General features: G+C 37.6%; 1 protein-coding gene across 2 annotated transcripts; it reads left to right on the forward strand.

Moving 5' to 3' along the window:
• Positions 1–1938: 1938 nt before the first annotated feature.
• On the forward strand, positions 1939–16381 carry LOC146556549 (RCC1 and BTB domain-containing protein 1-like). Of its 2 annotated transcripts, XM_085248910.1 has the most exons (13): positions 1939–2085; positions 4047–4285; positions 6799–6949; positions 7032–7198; positions 8637–8795; positions 8890–8997; positions 10383–10525; positions 10602–10792; positions 11901–12027; positions 12154–12305; positions 12517–12647; positions 12855–12945; positions 15233–15362. In XM_085248910.1, the coding sequence occupies exons 2-12, from the start codon at positions 4160–4162 to the stop codon at positions 12900–12902; spliced, it is 1503 nt and encodes a 500-aa protein (XP_085105036.1). In that variant the 5' UTR covers positions 1939–2085; positions 4047–4159; the 3' UTR covers positions 12903–12945; positions 15233–15362. The 2 variants fall into 2 exon arrangements, with proteins under 2 accessions (XP_085105036.1, XP_085105035.1); XM_085248909.1 differs by lacking the exon at positions 12855–12945 and having other exon boundaries at positions 15233–16381.
• The last annotated feature ends 32 nt before the right edge of the window (positions 16382–16413 follow it).

A 16413-nucleotide genomic window follows, 5' to 3' on the forward strand; every position in this document is an offset into this window, starting at 1 on the left:
CTAGGTTTTATCGAATAGAAACGAGACTGAGTGACTGGAGAATCTCTAAATAGGGGACGTGGCTTTAGTAACGCGTAGTCTCCTTGTTGTTGGAGTTTGCCAGTAGAAATGGTCAATGCTGCTCCCTGCTGTTGGAGAGTAACTTGCTTCCCTTCTAATGTCATTCACTGAACATTGTATGACACCATGCATCCCGACCATTTACACCCCCCCCCCCCCCCTTCTCTTGGAAAAACCACAAGCCATCATTGCCATTTTTCAGTTGGGGGGGATTCTGATATCTCCTCTTCATCTTTGACCCTCAGGACATGATCTGTGTTTCTGATCCTAACCAAAATAAACTTGCTGTTTAGCTGTTGGATCTTTCGTGCTTTTGTGACTCACACATATGGTAGCTGTTTTAAGTTGTATGGGTGCGAGTTGCTTTCTGCAGGGATTCATTTGATCTAAGTGTTTGTGAGGAAGATTGAACTCCCTTTGAGCTCAGTTTTTACGTGCTCTGAATATATTTTAAAGATGAGCATCGCTTCCTTTATGTGACTTTAGCAGGCTGACCACCTTGTTATGAAAAAGCAAATGTAAAGTACTCTTTCTCCTTTCTTTGGCTTGTCCTTTTTATAGGTCAGACATTTCAGCAGCTAATTGGATGATATTTATTTGTGGTTCATGGCTGTCTTTCAAGTAATTTTTAGACTTTACTCTGCCACCCTAATGTAGACTATACCAGACTTTTGGCTCTGCTGTACATATTCACAACTGAAAACTAGATTAGAGGAGTAAATGCCTCATTTGTGCTGTGAATGTTTCCGTTAGCCGAATCCTTACGTGAGTGTTGATGAACACACTGGCTCACTCAATGATTAACTTGGACAGCAAACACTGAATCTGGATTTCCTGTGGAGTACAAAAAGAAGCAAAATAAGATAAGAGGCCTCCAAATGGAACGTTAATCCTGCTTGACCCAGATCCAAATGCACCAAGTTAACCGCGTGGGGAATTGTTTTGTTTTTTTAGTAAAGTACAAGTATTTTACATAACATGGTGCATTTTGGAAGAATATGTAATCAATAACTCTAAAGAGGCACACAGCAAATCTGAGAATGGATCATCTCTTGAGTGAGGATGCTAACTTCTTTCTTGACCTTTGGAAGAGCAGGCGACTAAAATGTCCACTTAGATCTGAAGGTTTTGGTTGCATTACAAAAGCTTCCTTTGCAGGTCCGGGCACTCAGTTGTCTTGAAACTTTAAAAAAAACCTGACAAAAAAGAGGGAGAGACACTCAAAAGTATATTTCAATGATGAGAAAATGCAATCAGAGAAACAACGACCTTTTATTATAGAGAGGTAAGGCAAACTTTATTTTCAGAAGATGTTTTTCCTGCTGATTCTGGTACCTCTGGGTAAAATCTGATTTTTATTTATGTAGTCTGACATAAGCAATGTACATAACTGATGTTTAAGACATTAAAGAATACAGTACTTTAAACTGTGCGTCAGGATTGTTCTTTACACTTCCAAATAACAGACACAAATGCACTACTAGTCTCCCCACCGCATCAAAAAAAAAAAAAAAAAAACTCCCTGAGTATAAAAATATTAATTCTGAAATTTGGGCTTCAAAAGACCAGATGTCTCCAACTTCAAATCCTAGGTGTTTATTAAGTTCTAGTTATATCCATGTTGCATTTTGGATACGGCATAAAAGAATAACTATCTAACAAAAGTCTTATTTTTCTTAAACCTGACCAAATATTCCTCTATATTCCTCTTCGGCGAATGAATGTGAAATCTAGTGTACTACTTGGCGGTTAACTGCATACTAATCTAGCTGAAAACCACAGCTAGATTTGGTAGGAAAATGCGAGGTGGGGATAGAGGCGAAAGGGAAATATTGGTGAAATCTGCAATCGACTGTGCTGGTCTTAGAATCACGTGACATTATTTTTCTCCTCACTTCCGCAAATAAACGCACTTGAGCACGGCGGCCACGGCAGAAAGTGAAAACGGACTGTCAGCCGTTATGTGCCATGGTGAGGCGGCCAGGAGCAAGCGCCAACGGCCGTAGAAGCGGACCTGCCTAACGGGTGAGTCAACGAGAACGTATTAATGTTGTAGCTTTAAAAAACAAACAAACAATCGAACTGAAATGTGGTTTGTTTGTTTTTTAAAAAAAATCTTAAACGCTAGCTGTAGCCAATTAAAAGATAAGTTAGTACCGATTTTCCCGGCGGGTGCGTCAAGTACCAGCTGCATTCACGGTGTGTTATGATGCGTCAGCTGGACTCACTGTGCTGAGTAATCCCTTTGTTAACAATAGCAAACATTAAACAGCAAGCTGTGGTCATGTAACAGTAACTACGAGTGGTTTTAATCATTACACATGATGCAGGTGGGAGGGGGTGGGTATTTACGGGATGACGCCTGTGTTGTGTCAAAAAGGGATTTCCGGCATTTGTCAAAAATAAACAAATAAATAGTCCGTCTTTAAAGTGTTGTAAATTACTTGTCAAGCGTATCTCTTCTGAATGATACCAAGTTAGTTTTAGTCAGAAAGAACATTCATGTCATAAGGTAGACGCTTTTAACAGGGGAAAAAGGCTCTTATATATCCTTTACTTATCCAGGGAGAAAGTCTAACTGACATTTAAAATAGCTTTTTCAAGAAAAAGCTAGCCAAGAGGGCAGCAAAAAAAAAATAGAACATCACAGTTCTTTTGGGATATTTAAAGTCACCTTAAAGGTGCGGAGCAATTGTAATGTGGGTGCATAACACAGAGTCATAAAGATTATTGCAACAAAGGTCATTTCTTTATTTTATATATGACCCCTTTATAAATCCTGTTGATTACAGTCTACCAAAATAAGCAAAGATATTACACTTAAAGTTTTAGTTAGTGTTTAGCACAACACTGATTTAGCCGTGTTGTTACCAAACAAAGAACCTCTGTGACCCGGCTTACTACGCTTTTAACACCCATTTTATCAGAAAACCTTAAGACCTTGAGGATCATAAGCTGTGTTTACCCATAACCATATAAGTGAGAGTCAAAACAGCATGTGTGTGTGTGATGTCTGTGATGAATATAAAGTAGAAGATTCTCCAAAGCAGAATTATACTTTTTAAAACTGAGTTAGAGTAAGCTACGGGGAAAATAAAAGTAAGGATGCAACGTTACATTTGCCCAGCTCGCAGTGTCATCTGATATCGGTTGTGAAGAGCAAAATGATCATTTTTGTAGCACTTGCTTGAATCTGAGCAAGAAGTAAAGGCTGTACACGTCATAATTCACCTTGCTGCTTCTGTGAGCAGTCACATCACCAATGAACGGTAGTGGCCTAGCTCCACTGGCATCCATATAAACTTAAACAAACAAAGCAATTATACAGAGCACAACATGTAGTGAAATGCTTGTGTCCGAGCTGCGGACAGGCTGTAGACGTAGCCACGCCACTTACATTGATCAGAAAGTTTGTTAACTTGTTGCCTTAGGTCCCAAGACTCGTATGCTCTAAAGATTTCCACTGAACTTAGAGAAAGAGCATTAAACTTTGCAGCTCCTTACTCCTAGAATCAGATGCAGGCCTTTTGGTCTTGCTGAGGTTCCTGGTGCACTGATTCTTTTAAAGAATGTAGCAGATTGTTGATTAGACTCCACCTAAAGTTTTTTTTTCTTTTAAATCTCTGATATGTTTTATTTTGTTTTTTCCACCTAATGATGACCTCCTCCACTTGCACTGATGTCTCTTTGGACCTCATATTTAAAATTACAATAAAAAGCAATAAAATGTAAATTAAACACTTTGTCATGAAATAACAAGTGAATAGCCTTTATCTGGCCATAAAACTTCTGAATATGTATGAAAATGGCTGTACTTCCAAAACAGCCATTGACTCTTTTTTTTTTTTTTTAAACAAGCCAAAAACCCTTGACTTAAACCTGAAGCCCTTTGAATTAAAGCTACACTGAACTAACAATATATTGTGAAAAGATGATTATCTGGAAGACATTACAATTTTGCTTGTGTTTGTGTCCATTGACTGCAGCGCTGGCAGCCTTGCCTCTTCAGACCTTCCCCCTCTCCCTGTCCCGTGTCCCACCTGTGGATTGAAGTTCATCCTTCTAGCCTGCCGCCCTTGCCACATACTGTGAGGACACCATGGTGGATGTAACCAAGTGGCCCATGTTCAGCCTGATGGGGCCTCAGGAGCTCGCTTCCATACGGAAAGCATGCGTGTTTGGATCATCTGCTAATGAGGCCATCTACATTACCAATGATGATGAGGTGAGGGGTCAGAGGGAAAACGGGGTTGTGGTTGTGTGTTAATCAAGAGCAAGATGACTGAAAGCTTTGAAGCTTGCTTCATGTTGCATAATTGATAGTCAGATGACCTGTTGTTTTTCCACGTTTTTAGCCTTTAAGCTACATTTCATGTTTACATTATTATAATTTCATTCAGCCTAGTGTGGATTGTTTGAGTGTCCTACCTTGAAAACAGCTGTTGGGTTCAGTTTATAGCGCATTCAACTTTAATCAGTGGTAGAAGAAAACATGCTTACAGTAGGTAATCCACCACAGAGCATGCTTACACTGCATTGCATTTTTTTATGTCAGTGTTATTGTAGCATGATAAACAGAGACTGCCTCTCAGTAGCTGTGTGTTTTAAGCTGTAGTACTCAATATTTCTGACAATAGCTCCAGGGAAAGAACCAGATTTTTCTTCTGGAGACCATAAAGAGAACCAAAAGTTAAAGAATAAATAACAATAATAACAATTTTAAATGTTGTATTGTAACAGCCTGATGTGTAAAGATTGCAGTTGAATGCTAGTGTTGAAAATCAGTTATTTGCCATTTTAAAAAAGCTCAAAACTGTTAAGACTTGCTGAAAAGTATTTATTCACATGATGTAACACAGAACAGCAACAGGTGCCTCAAGGCGCTTCACCTTATATTGTAAGGTAATAAAGACCCTACAATAACTCAGAGAAAACAAAGAAACCCCCAACAATCAGATGACCCCTTTTAGCAAAGGCTTTGTTAAAAAAAAAAAAAAAAAAGTTTCGGAAAGAAAAGAAGGCAGGCTTTACAGGGATATTCAGTGTATCACGGTTCACAAAGCATTCCCAAGTTCTGCTGTCTGAACACTGAAAAGATGCTCCTGAAAGATGAGAATTATCTTGTAATTTTACAGCCAAAATTACAAAATAAGCTTAAAGGGTTCAAGACAGTTGTTTAAAAGGATGGATCTCTGGTCCTTTCATCCTTTTTTAATTAGTACTAAAACTTGCAGTAGCTACCTAGATGATTTGAATTACTTTGATGTTGTTGGTGTTTTAGCTCAGTGGTTCTCCAGGATTCTGCAACCCAGCTAAGGGGTTTTAAATTTTTTAAAATAAAATTTATATACACAGTTTATACCGTGTTGTGTGTCGTTACCTCTTAAGATGTTGATTCCACTCTTGTGAAAGTGTTCGATTATGGTGATGCAAGGGGATCTTCACTGTGCTTACATATGCTGGATTCTGTCTATCATGGAGCACTGAGATTTATTACAAACCTTAAAGCTTTTAAGAGTCACATGCTGCACATTGCCTGCTTAGGTCGGGTGATCTGCTTTGTCATTTTGAAGACTCAACCACCGATATAGTCTTATTGATAATATCTTGGTCTGTTCCCATCTTACTGACTTACATTGATCACATTGCATAACACACACACCTCTGTTGTTTGTATTGCTGTCTTTCTTGGCAAGGATGTGGTTGTGAGTCATATTCTCCTGGTTAAATAAAGGTTAGCTAACTAACCAACTAAATAAATAAATGAATAAGAAAAAATGTTATTGTTTGGCCAGAAGAAATTCTATGTTAGGCTGCAAAAAATCACTCCTTTTGGTTTGTATCTTGGCACATTATCTAGCTCATAAGCATTAACCCTTGTATGGTGTTCGGGTCTGTGAGACCCGTGTTCAGTTTTTTTCAAAAGAAAAATTAAACAATTAATTATTTTTTCACGTGTAAATGTGTTGTGTCTTTCCACTCACTCCACTTGATTATAACTGATTTATTTATAACATTTTATATAAAAGAAAAACGAGAAGCACATTAATTCATAAATGTGATCTAACAAAGGTAAAGGGAAAAAATTAACCATGTTTGCTGTTCATATGTCTTGTAATTGGGATGAAGTAAACATCTGTTGAGTAATTTAACATAAAATTGTTTGATAGTGTTAATTTGGAAAGCCAAAACTCTAGCGGGTCCACCAGACCCATGAACACTGGCTGTGTAACAAAAATACGAACACCACACAAGGGTTAACAAATATTTGAGTCAGTCTACATTATCAGGTGATGCGAAACCCAAGCCAGCTAAATCAATGTTAAGATTTTAGGAGAAAGGGGGGTCCTTTCCCTGGCTCCTAGAAATGTGAGCACCTCTGCTTTAACACATGCTAAGTGGCTAAATCGTGGTACCACTGTGATAAGAAAAACACTTTTTAGAGGTTTGTGAATGGGAACTTTGTCAAGTGTAAAAAGATTTTTCATACCATTGTAATGAATTTAAGTCAGGAAAGAAAATGCAACTTTCTTTTAAAATGATCTTTTATATTTGTGTTATTGCACAATTAACACACATCTTCCTCTCAGTGTTGCCTGCTGGTGTTGATGTTTCTGTGTTTGTACTCTGACCCGTTCCCTACTCAGCTGACTGGCGCTGTCTGTTTAGCACTCCTTATCACCAATCAACACTGAATTCTTTTTTTCTTTTTTCCTCTCCCCCGACCTCCACACTCAGGTGTTTGTGTTTGGGCTGAACTGCAGTAACTGCCTGGGAACAGGGGACAGCCTGAGCACAATTGTACCCAAAAAACTGGACTTCCTGAGTGGCAGAAAGGTGGTTAGCCTGACTTACGGTAGTGGACCCCACATCCTGCTGGCCACAGAGGGTAGCTTAACAAAAGATGTAATCCTCCTCTTTACAGTTGGATTAAAAAGTGCAGGAGAATGACTAAACTCTTTGTATTTCAGATGGAGAGCTATTTGCCTGGGGCCATAATGGCTACAGCCAACTGGGAAATGGGACAACCAACCAAGGAGTAGCTCCAGTGCTCGTGTCTGCCAACCTGCTCAATAAGAAGGTCACAGAGGTGGCCTGTGGCTCTCACCACTCAATGGCTCTAACTGATACAGGAGAAGTGAGTTTGTAGGAGTTAAAGAAGAGAGACAAAAATAATTCACTTTTACAGCAGATTTACAGAGAGGGAAATACAGACGCCTGTTTGAAACTTTTCTAGTTACACAGGTGACTCTGCTCTGACTAAAGCTGTTACCTAGTTAATGGACCCTAACACTTACCCGTATTCCAGTCACAGCTACATTTGAGCCCCCTGAGTTAAGAACCTAGAAAAATAAGCCCAGCCACAAGGAATGTATTGTGCTTCGAGTTGCTTCACACAGTTAGTGAGCTCCGTTAGATCCTGGCCTGGCTGGTCAAACTTTTTTTTCCCCTGTTTTTAATATGAGGGATGCAGCTATCCTGGTAGCTAGAGAGTCTGTGTATTTTTCTTGTTATACAGCTGATACAATAATCACATTTGGATCTTAATAAATCCATCATTCACTGCTGTGAACATGGCTGACATGTTCTTGCAAATCTTACAAAAAAATTAAACAAACAAAAAAACAGTAATAACCATAAAACATGAGCCAAGTCAGCTCACTCTTTGTACAGTATTTACATTTAAGGGGATATTTTTATATTATTTAGTGTAATATATTTACATGTCATTTTGTTTTGCACATACTTTCATAAATGATGTTATTAAAAATAAAATATAAATGCATACGTTTGTAGTACACTAAAAATGAGATAAGGGTAGCATGACATGTTTGCTTTGATTTCAAACATTATGGAGGAGTAGGTAAAAGATTATAGGTATTGATTTGTAAATGACTTAAATAACGCGAATAACTTGAGCTTAATAGAATAGCTTTTTATTGTCACTGTTACAAGAACAATGAAAGGCAGTTTGGCATTTCTCCATGTGTGTGAAGTACACATTAGCGTAAGTATTTACACAATAACAGACAAATTTACATTTACACAAGAAAGATATGTACAAGTTATACATACATGCACATACATACATATATGTATATATACATGTATGCATCCGTACATACATACACACACATATTTCCACACATATATAATATTATACCTCATCTCTGACAGTAACCATGCAGCTCATTCTTTCTCTCTACAGTACTTTCTTTAAAGATGTAACACATTATGGGGTCGGCTTAAAAAAAGATGTGAAATATAAAAGTGAGGTCAGAGGTCAAATGTGACATGATATTTGGATGCAAACCATAATGTGATATTTATAATTCCCATATATCATTCCTTGTGTGCCTTTATGTTGTCAGTACAAACAATGTAAGCAGTAAGAACTATCATTTTAAGTAGCTTTATATTACCGTACATTGTCACTTTGACCTTAAGATAAATCTGTTGACTCGAAGGAGAAGTGAGAGGGGGTAATAACCTTTTCAAATTATTTTTAAAGTATCTGGCTTTCATAGAGAATTTCATCCTGTTCTTATTCTTAACTTTATCTTTTTGCCCGGCAGGTGTATGCATGGGGTTACAATAACTGTGGTCAAGTGGGCTCAGGCTCCACAGCGAACCAGCCCACACCCCGCAGGGTGTCCAGCTGCCTGCAGAACAAGGTGGCTGTGAGTATCGTCTGTGGTCAGACCTCATCCCTGGCAGTAGTGGACAATGGAGAGGTGATTTTTTTTTTAACTTATCCTGGAGCTTTATGAAACAGTATTGGCTTACTCTCACTGAAGCAGCACTCATGTTCTCTTTTTGTCTCACTAGGTGTACGGTTGGGGCTATAACGGCAACGGACAACTTGGACTTGGAAACAATGGGAACCAGCTGACCCCCTGTCGACTTGTTGGTCTGCAGGGTTTATGTGTGCAACAGGTGTGAGATTACACACGTCAGGTTACTGTGAAACAATTTGTATGAAGTTTTAAAAAAAAAAAGACATATATTCTAATGTTTTTATATGCCTCAACTACAGCTAGATCCTGATGTTTTTGGGTTGGGCAACTCTTAGGAATGCCTTGAGGGAATTTGGCAAAAACAAGGACTCAGGAATGAACTGATTATAATCACTAGACTTGTTTGTGTCAGAAACTCAATAATCCGTATGCTAATCATAGAAAACAAAAATCCACACATACCAGTATCTAAAATGATATATAATAACATCTCTATCCAAAATATCAAAGATTAGACCTTTTCTTACTGTTTTTTTAAATGCAGAAAAGTACTTTCATAAATAAATTAGTAAATTTTACTATTCCTCCCAAACTGCAGTGAGTTGTTTCTTTCGCTGAAACAAATGAAAATGAATTGCTGTCATATTATCGTGGTGTACAAAAGCAGTTACTACAAAATTCTATAACAAACCAAATGTCAGGAACTTACATCATTTACTAATATATTTCTTCAAATATATACTTAACTAAACTTCAACAGAAAGCAGGATATTGACCTGTTTCTGTTATTTCGCTTGTCTCCAAAATTGTCCTTGTAACTGTTTCAGTCCTTTGACTGTTCATACCGAGGCTGCTGGATTATAGCAGGCTTGGAGCTCTGGATAGTTTTAGCTTTAGCTTCGTTTTATTGGTCTTCCACCGTTGTGTCTTCCTCACTCACAGTGAAGAACTCGTCATGCATGAGTTCTGTACGAACGACTGTTTGTTGCACATGTATGAAAGACTGTACATTTTGGATTACAGTTTATATGTGCTTTTATATTTTATATATTCTTTTGTGCAGAATAAATGGCACAAGTAGCTCTATGTTAGATATGGACATTTATGCAGGGCCTGTGACTTTATTTATTTAAATTGTAGTTGGGTTTATATTCACTTGTTTTTATGTTTTGTTTTTTTTTTCCTTAAATGAGCATTCTTTACAGTAATGATTTAAAATCTTAGCACTCCTGTAAAACTACTGCCAGAGTAATTATAAAACACCAGAATTTGAGTGTGATGCTGTATGTTGTCCAAAAAGGAGTGAAGTTCCCAAAATACAATATTTTACACAGGAATCTTTGTATTATTATAGGGTCTACCTTACAATATAAAGCGCCTCGAGGCAACTATTGTTTTGATTTGGTGCTGTATAAATAAAATTGAATTGAAACCACAATTAAGAGGCTGTAATAAGCACATCTGTAGTATAGAATGTATAAAAAATGTTGCTAATAATTTGGAATTATTTTATTTATTGTAGACAAGAGTTTCAAATACTACGTTATATTGAAAATTGTTTGATTTTTTTTTTCCCCTCTCTAGATCGTGTCAGGATATGCACACTCCATGGCACTAACGGATGAAGGGTTGCTTTACGCTTGGGGTGCCAACACATATGGACAACTGGGCACTGGCAACAAGAGCAACCAGCTGAGCCCAGTTCAGATTCTGACTGAGAAAGAGAGGTGAGGTAAAGCATCACACATCTAACTCATCCTGTCCCTGCACCACCATCCACTGACTTCTCTGCTCCTTTAACAGAATTGTAGAGATTGCTTCCTGTCACTCCACACACACGTCAGCTGCTAAAACCCAGAGCGGTCAGGTGTACATGTGGGGCCAGTGCAGGGGCCAGTCCATAGTGCTCCCTCACCTGACACACTTTGCCTGCACCGATGATGTCTTTGCCTGCTTTGCCACCCCCTCAGTAATGTGGAGGCTTCTTTCAGTGGGTAAGAGAATGATCTGAAAGAGTCCAAGGATAGCACTAATTATGTAGTATTACTAATTTTTGGATTTCATTCCATTAACCACAAATGTATGGCTATTGATCACTGTTTGTTTTATGAAGCTCTTTTTATTTGATGTGCAATTATAAAATGTATTGACTCCACTGTTCTCTTCAATGTCATCTTCTTGTGCACCTCTCCTTGGAAGTCTTACATGCCAACTTGTGTCAAACTGACCTTCACTGAAAAGTGAAAGTTGGTTCTTTGGCTATAACGTGGAGACCAAAGAGCAGTTTTCATTTGGAAAGTCCAATCTTGAAGTCAACGCATCTCTGGCTTGTATTACGAAACAAGTTCAGCTCACCCAGGCTTTCATTCCATTATCTGGCTTTCCTTATCCCAACACTTGGAATCAGGCTAAGCGGTCACACAAAGGTGGTTCACAACTAGGTAAAGATGTAATGTAAAAACATTTTAGTTAACAAAAAATACAAATAAAATATAGACTTTTGGAAAAAATGAAATGATGTTGTGAACTTTGAAAACTAAATTTTTAAAGAAAGACTAAAACTAACACTCAAACTAATAAAAACTAAAGTAAACATTTTTAGCTTTCTAAAGTAAAACAGGAAAACTTACTGTGTAGCAGGTTATCTCTACAGTGTAAGCTGGCAATGTATCCTGGAAAGAAGTAAACTGCCTTACATAATACAGAGAACCCAGAGTTAACCCTGAGGTTAGCTGGATAAGACCAAATCCAAATCGCTGTTAAAATTTTTTTTTATTTTATTTAACTAGAGAACACCTTACAACGTTTTTTGTTGTCCTTGTCCATTTTTTAAAAGTGTAATGCTGGCCTCGAACTAAAAATGAGCATATATTTATCAAAAAGTAATAAAAGTTTCAGTTTCAACATGTGTAATGCTGTCTTTGTCTTGTCTTTGTCTACCAAATATAGGGTTTAAAGGTTCTGAAAATCTTTCAGTGTTTTCTACACAGCTTCCCACCTTTTTGGAAGTGGGATTGGTCTCATTGCTATAGTTGTCATCTTTCTGTTGCCAGAGCTTGAGTGTTGTGGGACCTGTATGTGTGCCGTTTTTTCCCCCTCCAGAACACGATGACTTCTTGACTGTGGCTCAGTCTCTGAAAAAGGAGTTTGACAACCCAGAGACAGCGGATCTCAAGTTCTGTGTTGATGGAAAATACATCTATGTCCACAAAGCAGTTCTCAAGATCAGGTTTGAATTTAACAGCCAAGCTGGTTTATCGGGTTATGGGAGTTATAAACCGTTTAAAAAGAAAACACATTATTGGGGGAAGAAATGGTTCTTGTAACACCTGTGTCTGTATCGTTTGCTGTGCAGGTGTGAACATTTCAGATCAATGTTCCAGTCTCACTGGAACGAAGACATGAAGGAGGTGATTGAAATAGACCAGTTCTCATACCCTGTGTACCGCTCGTTTCTGGAGTTCCTCTACACAGACAGTGTGGAGTTGCCTCCCGAGGATGCTATTGGTCAGTCTCACATACACTTCACCACATGATCTCTGAGTGATTTCAGTACTACCCATTGACCTAGTATCAGTGATATTAGTAACAACGATATCTATTTGTCATGAGTTTATTACTTTTTTGTATTTTTATTTATTTCTGTGAAAGGGACTTCAACTAAAAGTTCTTGAATATAATCATAATTCCAGTCCTGTGTGGTTCTGTGTGCGCTCAGGGCTCCTGGATCTGGCCACCTCCTACTGTGAGAACCGCCTAAAACGCCTGTGTCAGCACATTATCAAGAGGGGAATCATCGTCGAAAATGCTTTTTCTCTGCTGTCTGCCGCTGTGCGCTATGATGCAGAGGTTAGTCTACCAACTATCAGCTGCATATGTGATAATATGCAAATGTCCTTGAAAGCTCTTTTTACTTTAACACATGTAAAATTGATATTTTAGATTAAATCATAGAATGCTGGCTCCCTTAGTTCTGTTTTGTGAAAATCTTTGTTTTCTAAATAAGCTTATTCACTCCTACTGAGAATGCAGTAAGAAGGTTGATTTCACTCACAGGTCTGTACAGCCAGTATGATGCTACAGCCAGCAGCCTGTTTTGCATAAATAATGCAAACAAGAGGGAAACTATTAGCCTGTCTGCACAGAGGTAATAGAACGTATTTGTTAGCATAGGTTTCAATTTCAAAGCCAGACATGGCCGTCTGGAACTTTTAATAGGACCTACCAATAAAGTCTGAAATTCATTTTATTATGACTTGTGTGCTGTTAATTACATTTACATTAGCATTAATATGAAATCCTGAAAATGCTCCCACACTTCTTTAATCAGTTAGGCTACAAATTAGACAGAACATAAATGCTAAAGCATCTGGTTTTCCAACAGTAGCTGTCACCGTCACTGTGAGTCACACATATGTGAACCTGACAGACACCACAGGCAGGTGAACCTTATGTGCAGGAAAATGACTCAAATCAGGCAGTGATTCACATTAGGTAGTGATGCTAGCAAGCTTAAACAGTGGGGGGGAAAAGTGGTGGATAAATATAGACAATGAATGTATTTGGGCTGGTATTTAAAGCACTTTCTTAGGCTTACTGACCTCTCAAAAGAATTTTATACTACAAGCCACATTATTAACCATTCACACACACATTGTTATCAAGCTAATTCTTTATATACATTGCTTTGTTGCAATTTGCAGTATGTTGTCCAAGGAAAAGTCAGTGGGAATTGAACTACCCACTTTTTCTTCCCCCAATAATGTGTTTTGTTGTTGTTGTTGTTGTTGTTGTTTTAAAAACAAAATTCTTCAACACAAAAAAAAACCAAATCCAAAAAAGAAAAGAAAATTGTCTCAAAGTTGTGTTTAATCCATCGATGTAACAAATTAATAACGCTGCATAGTTAAATGCAGTGTTAGTAATGATTAATGATGAATTATTCTTAAGTATAGTTAAACTATTAAACTATTACAACCAAAGTTTTTCAAAAAGTTGAAAAACGAGTCTCCAGAGCCTTTTATTGTGCTTTAGTGCTCATCCCAAAAGTTTAATCTTTCTGTACTGCCAGTCACAGTGAAACTGCCTCTGCTTGTAGTGCATGTTTGGTATAATTTTACTATACACTTTTCATAGTTTATACTATTCTGCTATTCAACTGTCGTTTTATTTTACCAATATAAATGTCATAAAGACTGTTCTTCCTTACCAACTTACAGAAAAAATATGTATCAAAATTTTCAGGCCTGTGTAACCTTATAACAATGCAGCCGAGTCTAACTTATTATTTTTATAAATCTCTGTTCAAACTTTCAAGAGAAGTGTAGAGGAAAATAAAATACCTGGAAGTTAGACAAAGTTAGGCCACTCAGTAATATGACCCTCACCCTGAAAAGTACAGTGTACTTACTGTTTCTTTGTTTCCAGTAAAAACCTAAATTGCTATCCCCTTAATCATTTGTCCTGTCTTTTAAGTATTTGTGGTTAAATAAAAATTTTTAATTTCAAATAAAATCCACTAAAATTTTGATTTTTTTTTTCAGCAAGCGTTTGTTGAGCCTAGAGAGTCAATTGTGCTTTTGTGTTTTTGCAAAAATACTAAGCTGCAATATTAAAATGAAGAATTTTTAATTTCATACCTCAGTTCTTCATGTTCTTATGAAGGACTTCATAACTGCATGCATGAATGATTGAAATCTTTCATTCTTGAAGCCCTTTAAAGTAGATTTTGCTCTTGCTGGGGTGAAAAACTTTTTGTTTTTGTTTTTTTGTTTGTTTTTTCAGAACAAATCTGTTTGAGGCAGCAGAGAAAAGATAAAGTAACTTTGTTAAAACATTGACCTTCAAAAAAAAAAAACAGCTAATGAAAACACCCACCAGTCCTGATTGGTGGATGACCAGCTCCACCTGCTGATCCGCAGCTGCCTCCTTAGCCATTTTCACACATGCACTGCAGCCCTGCTTTGATCTTTTATCCAACAGAAGTGAGAATGCATGACACAGTCAGACTCAACATTAATCTGCTTTTAACCCACCAGCTCAGCAATACAAAGATTATTTGATGTCATATTGTACCAACATGTCAGCAGGGCTACTAATAGTCTGATGCATCCACCACTACAGAGTGGGCATCATGTGTGCTGCCTCCTTCCTCCTGCACCCTTCATGCATCCACTCCGTCTCCCTCACCTAACAACACTAAGTTACATGTAGTGAATAAAACACATCTGATGCAGACTGTTGGCAGCTGTGTGCTACATGAGAAAAAAGCAAACCATGTGTGAGCAACTGGGGCTTAGAACAGTGGAACTGGGAGGATCACCAGGATGCAGGAAGCTGGGTCAGCACTACGAGACACTCAGACTGTCTGTTGTTGGAGCGTTTGACCAAGTTGAAGAACAGTTTATTTATTTGTTCTCTTCTCTGTCACTCAGGACCTTGAAGAATTCTGCTTCAAATTCTGCGTAAATCACCTGACTGAGGTGACTCAGACTGCTGCTTTCTGGCAAATTGACGGTAATCTGCTCAAAGATTTCATTTGTCGAGCCAGTCGCTGTGGAGCCTTCAAAAATTGACCACGTCTCAAGGTACAGATTTGGGCTGATGCAAAACACACGGCTGGACTCCAGGAAGGATTTTGCCTAATACATCGTTACCATCAGATGGAGATTTGCACATAATTTCAGTAGAAATCCTTAGATTTACCATCACTGTTAGATTTGTGGTTCATCTTCTTCCAGATTACTTAAATTACTAAAATCAGAGCTGTAAGGTTGCAGCATTGTTCCATAATGCTGTTACAGTAGCTGTTTCCAACAGTGCCTGACTTTTAACTTACACATTGTGTAAAGTAGGAGCTCAGATTAATGGAGAGACATGACAATGCTTGAACTTATTTGTTTTGAACTAAAACTATTCTTGCCAGTTGCCTGTGACGGCTTTACTATTTCTAGTATTCTGTTTAAGTGACCAAGTTACTTGTAGATTTTGCATGTGTACTTTCAGGATGAGTTTACTTCTCTTTACTATAAGAGGTCATCATAGTTTGGATGTCATTTAGATTGAATGGTTTGAAGTATGAGAATCTAAACTTTTTTTTTAAAATCCTTACAGTATTTAAAGACAGGACACTGAGCCTTAAGCCTTAAAGGCTTGATTAGATCTGTGTAGGTCAACTTCAAGGCTTCCAGTTTTCTGTTTAGATTGTAAGATGGGAACTTGGGTTTAATCTTTAAAAATTTTTGCATTTCATTCTTGATTATCAGATTCCATATGTTAGATTGAATTATTATAAGCAGCTAAAGCACCATAATTTATATTTACAGGCAGTTAAACATGCCTGGTTGTCAGTTCACACAAACCAGAAACGTATGAATCCGGTTTAAGGCATGTGACCTTTCTTAGATTTCAGTCTGTATGTTGAAAAGAGAATTTTACAGTATAAGCATTTATAAAGTGGTTTTTGTAACTTCTGCACTACTGCTGTGAATATTTTTGAAAGATATTTGAAACTGAGGGTTATAAAGTGCCAGTTAAATTATCTAACCTATGCAAATAAATAAAAAAACACCTTGATCATCTTATCTGTAAACTTCTCAATGAGACAAAATGGAGA

This window comes from Mchenga conophoros, linkage group LG16 (genome assembly GCF_057382185.1).
Source record: "Mchenga conophoros isolate Kocher_MC1m ecotype Shallow Benthic linkage group LG16, M_conophoros_male_GT1.1, whole genome shotgun sequence".
Taxonomy (NCBI): domain Eukaryota; kingdom Metazoa; phylum Chordata; class Actinopteri; order Cichliformes; family Cichlidae; genus Mchenga; species Mchenga conophoros.

Bases quoted from the DNA above. Each gene is read 5' to 3' on its own strand.
- LOC146556549 (XM_085248909.1), top strand. From the start codon at position 4,160: ATGGTGGATGTAACCAAGTGGCCCATGTTCAGCCTGATGGGGCCTCAG. The intron at 4,286-6,798 runs GTGAGGGGTCAG...CTCCACACTCAG, and splicing joins ACATTACCAATGATGATGAG to GTGTTTGTGTTTGGGCTGAA. The intron at 6,950-7,031 runs GTAGCTTAACAA...TTTGTATTTCAG, and splicing joins CATCCTGCTGGCCACAGAGG to ATGGAGAGCTATTTGCCTGG.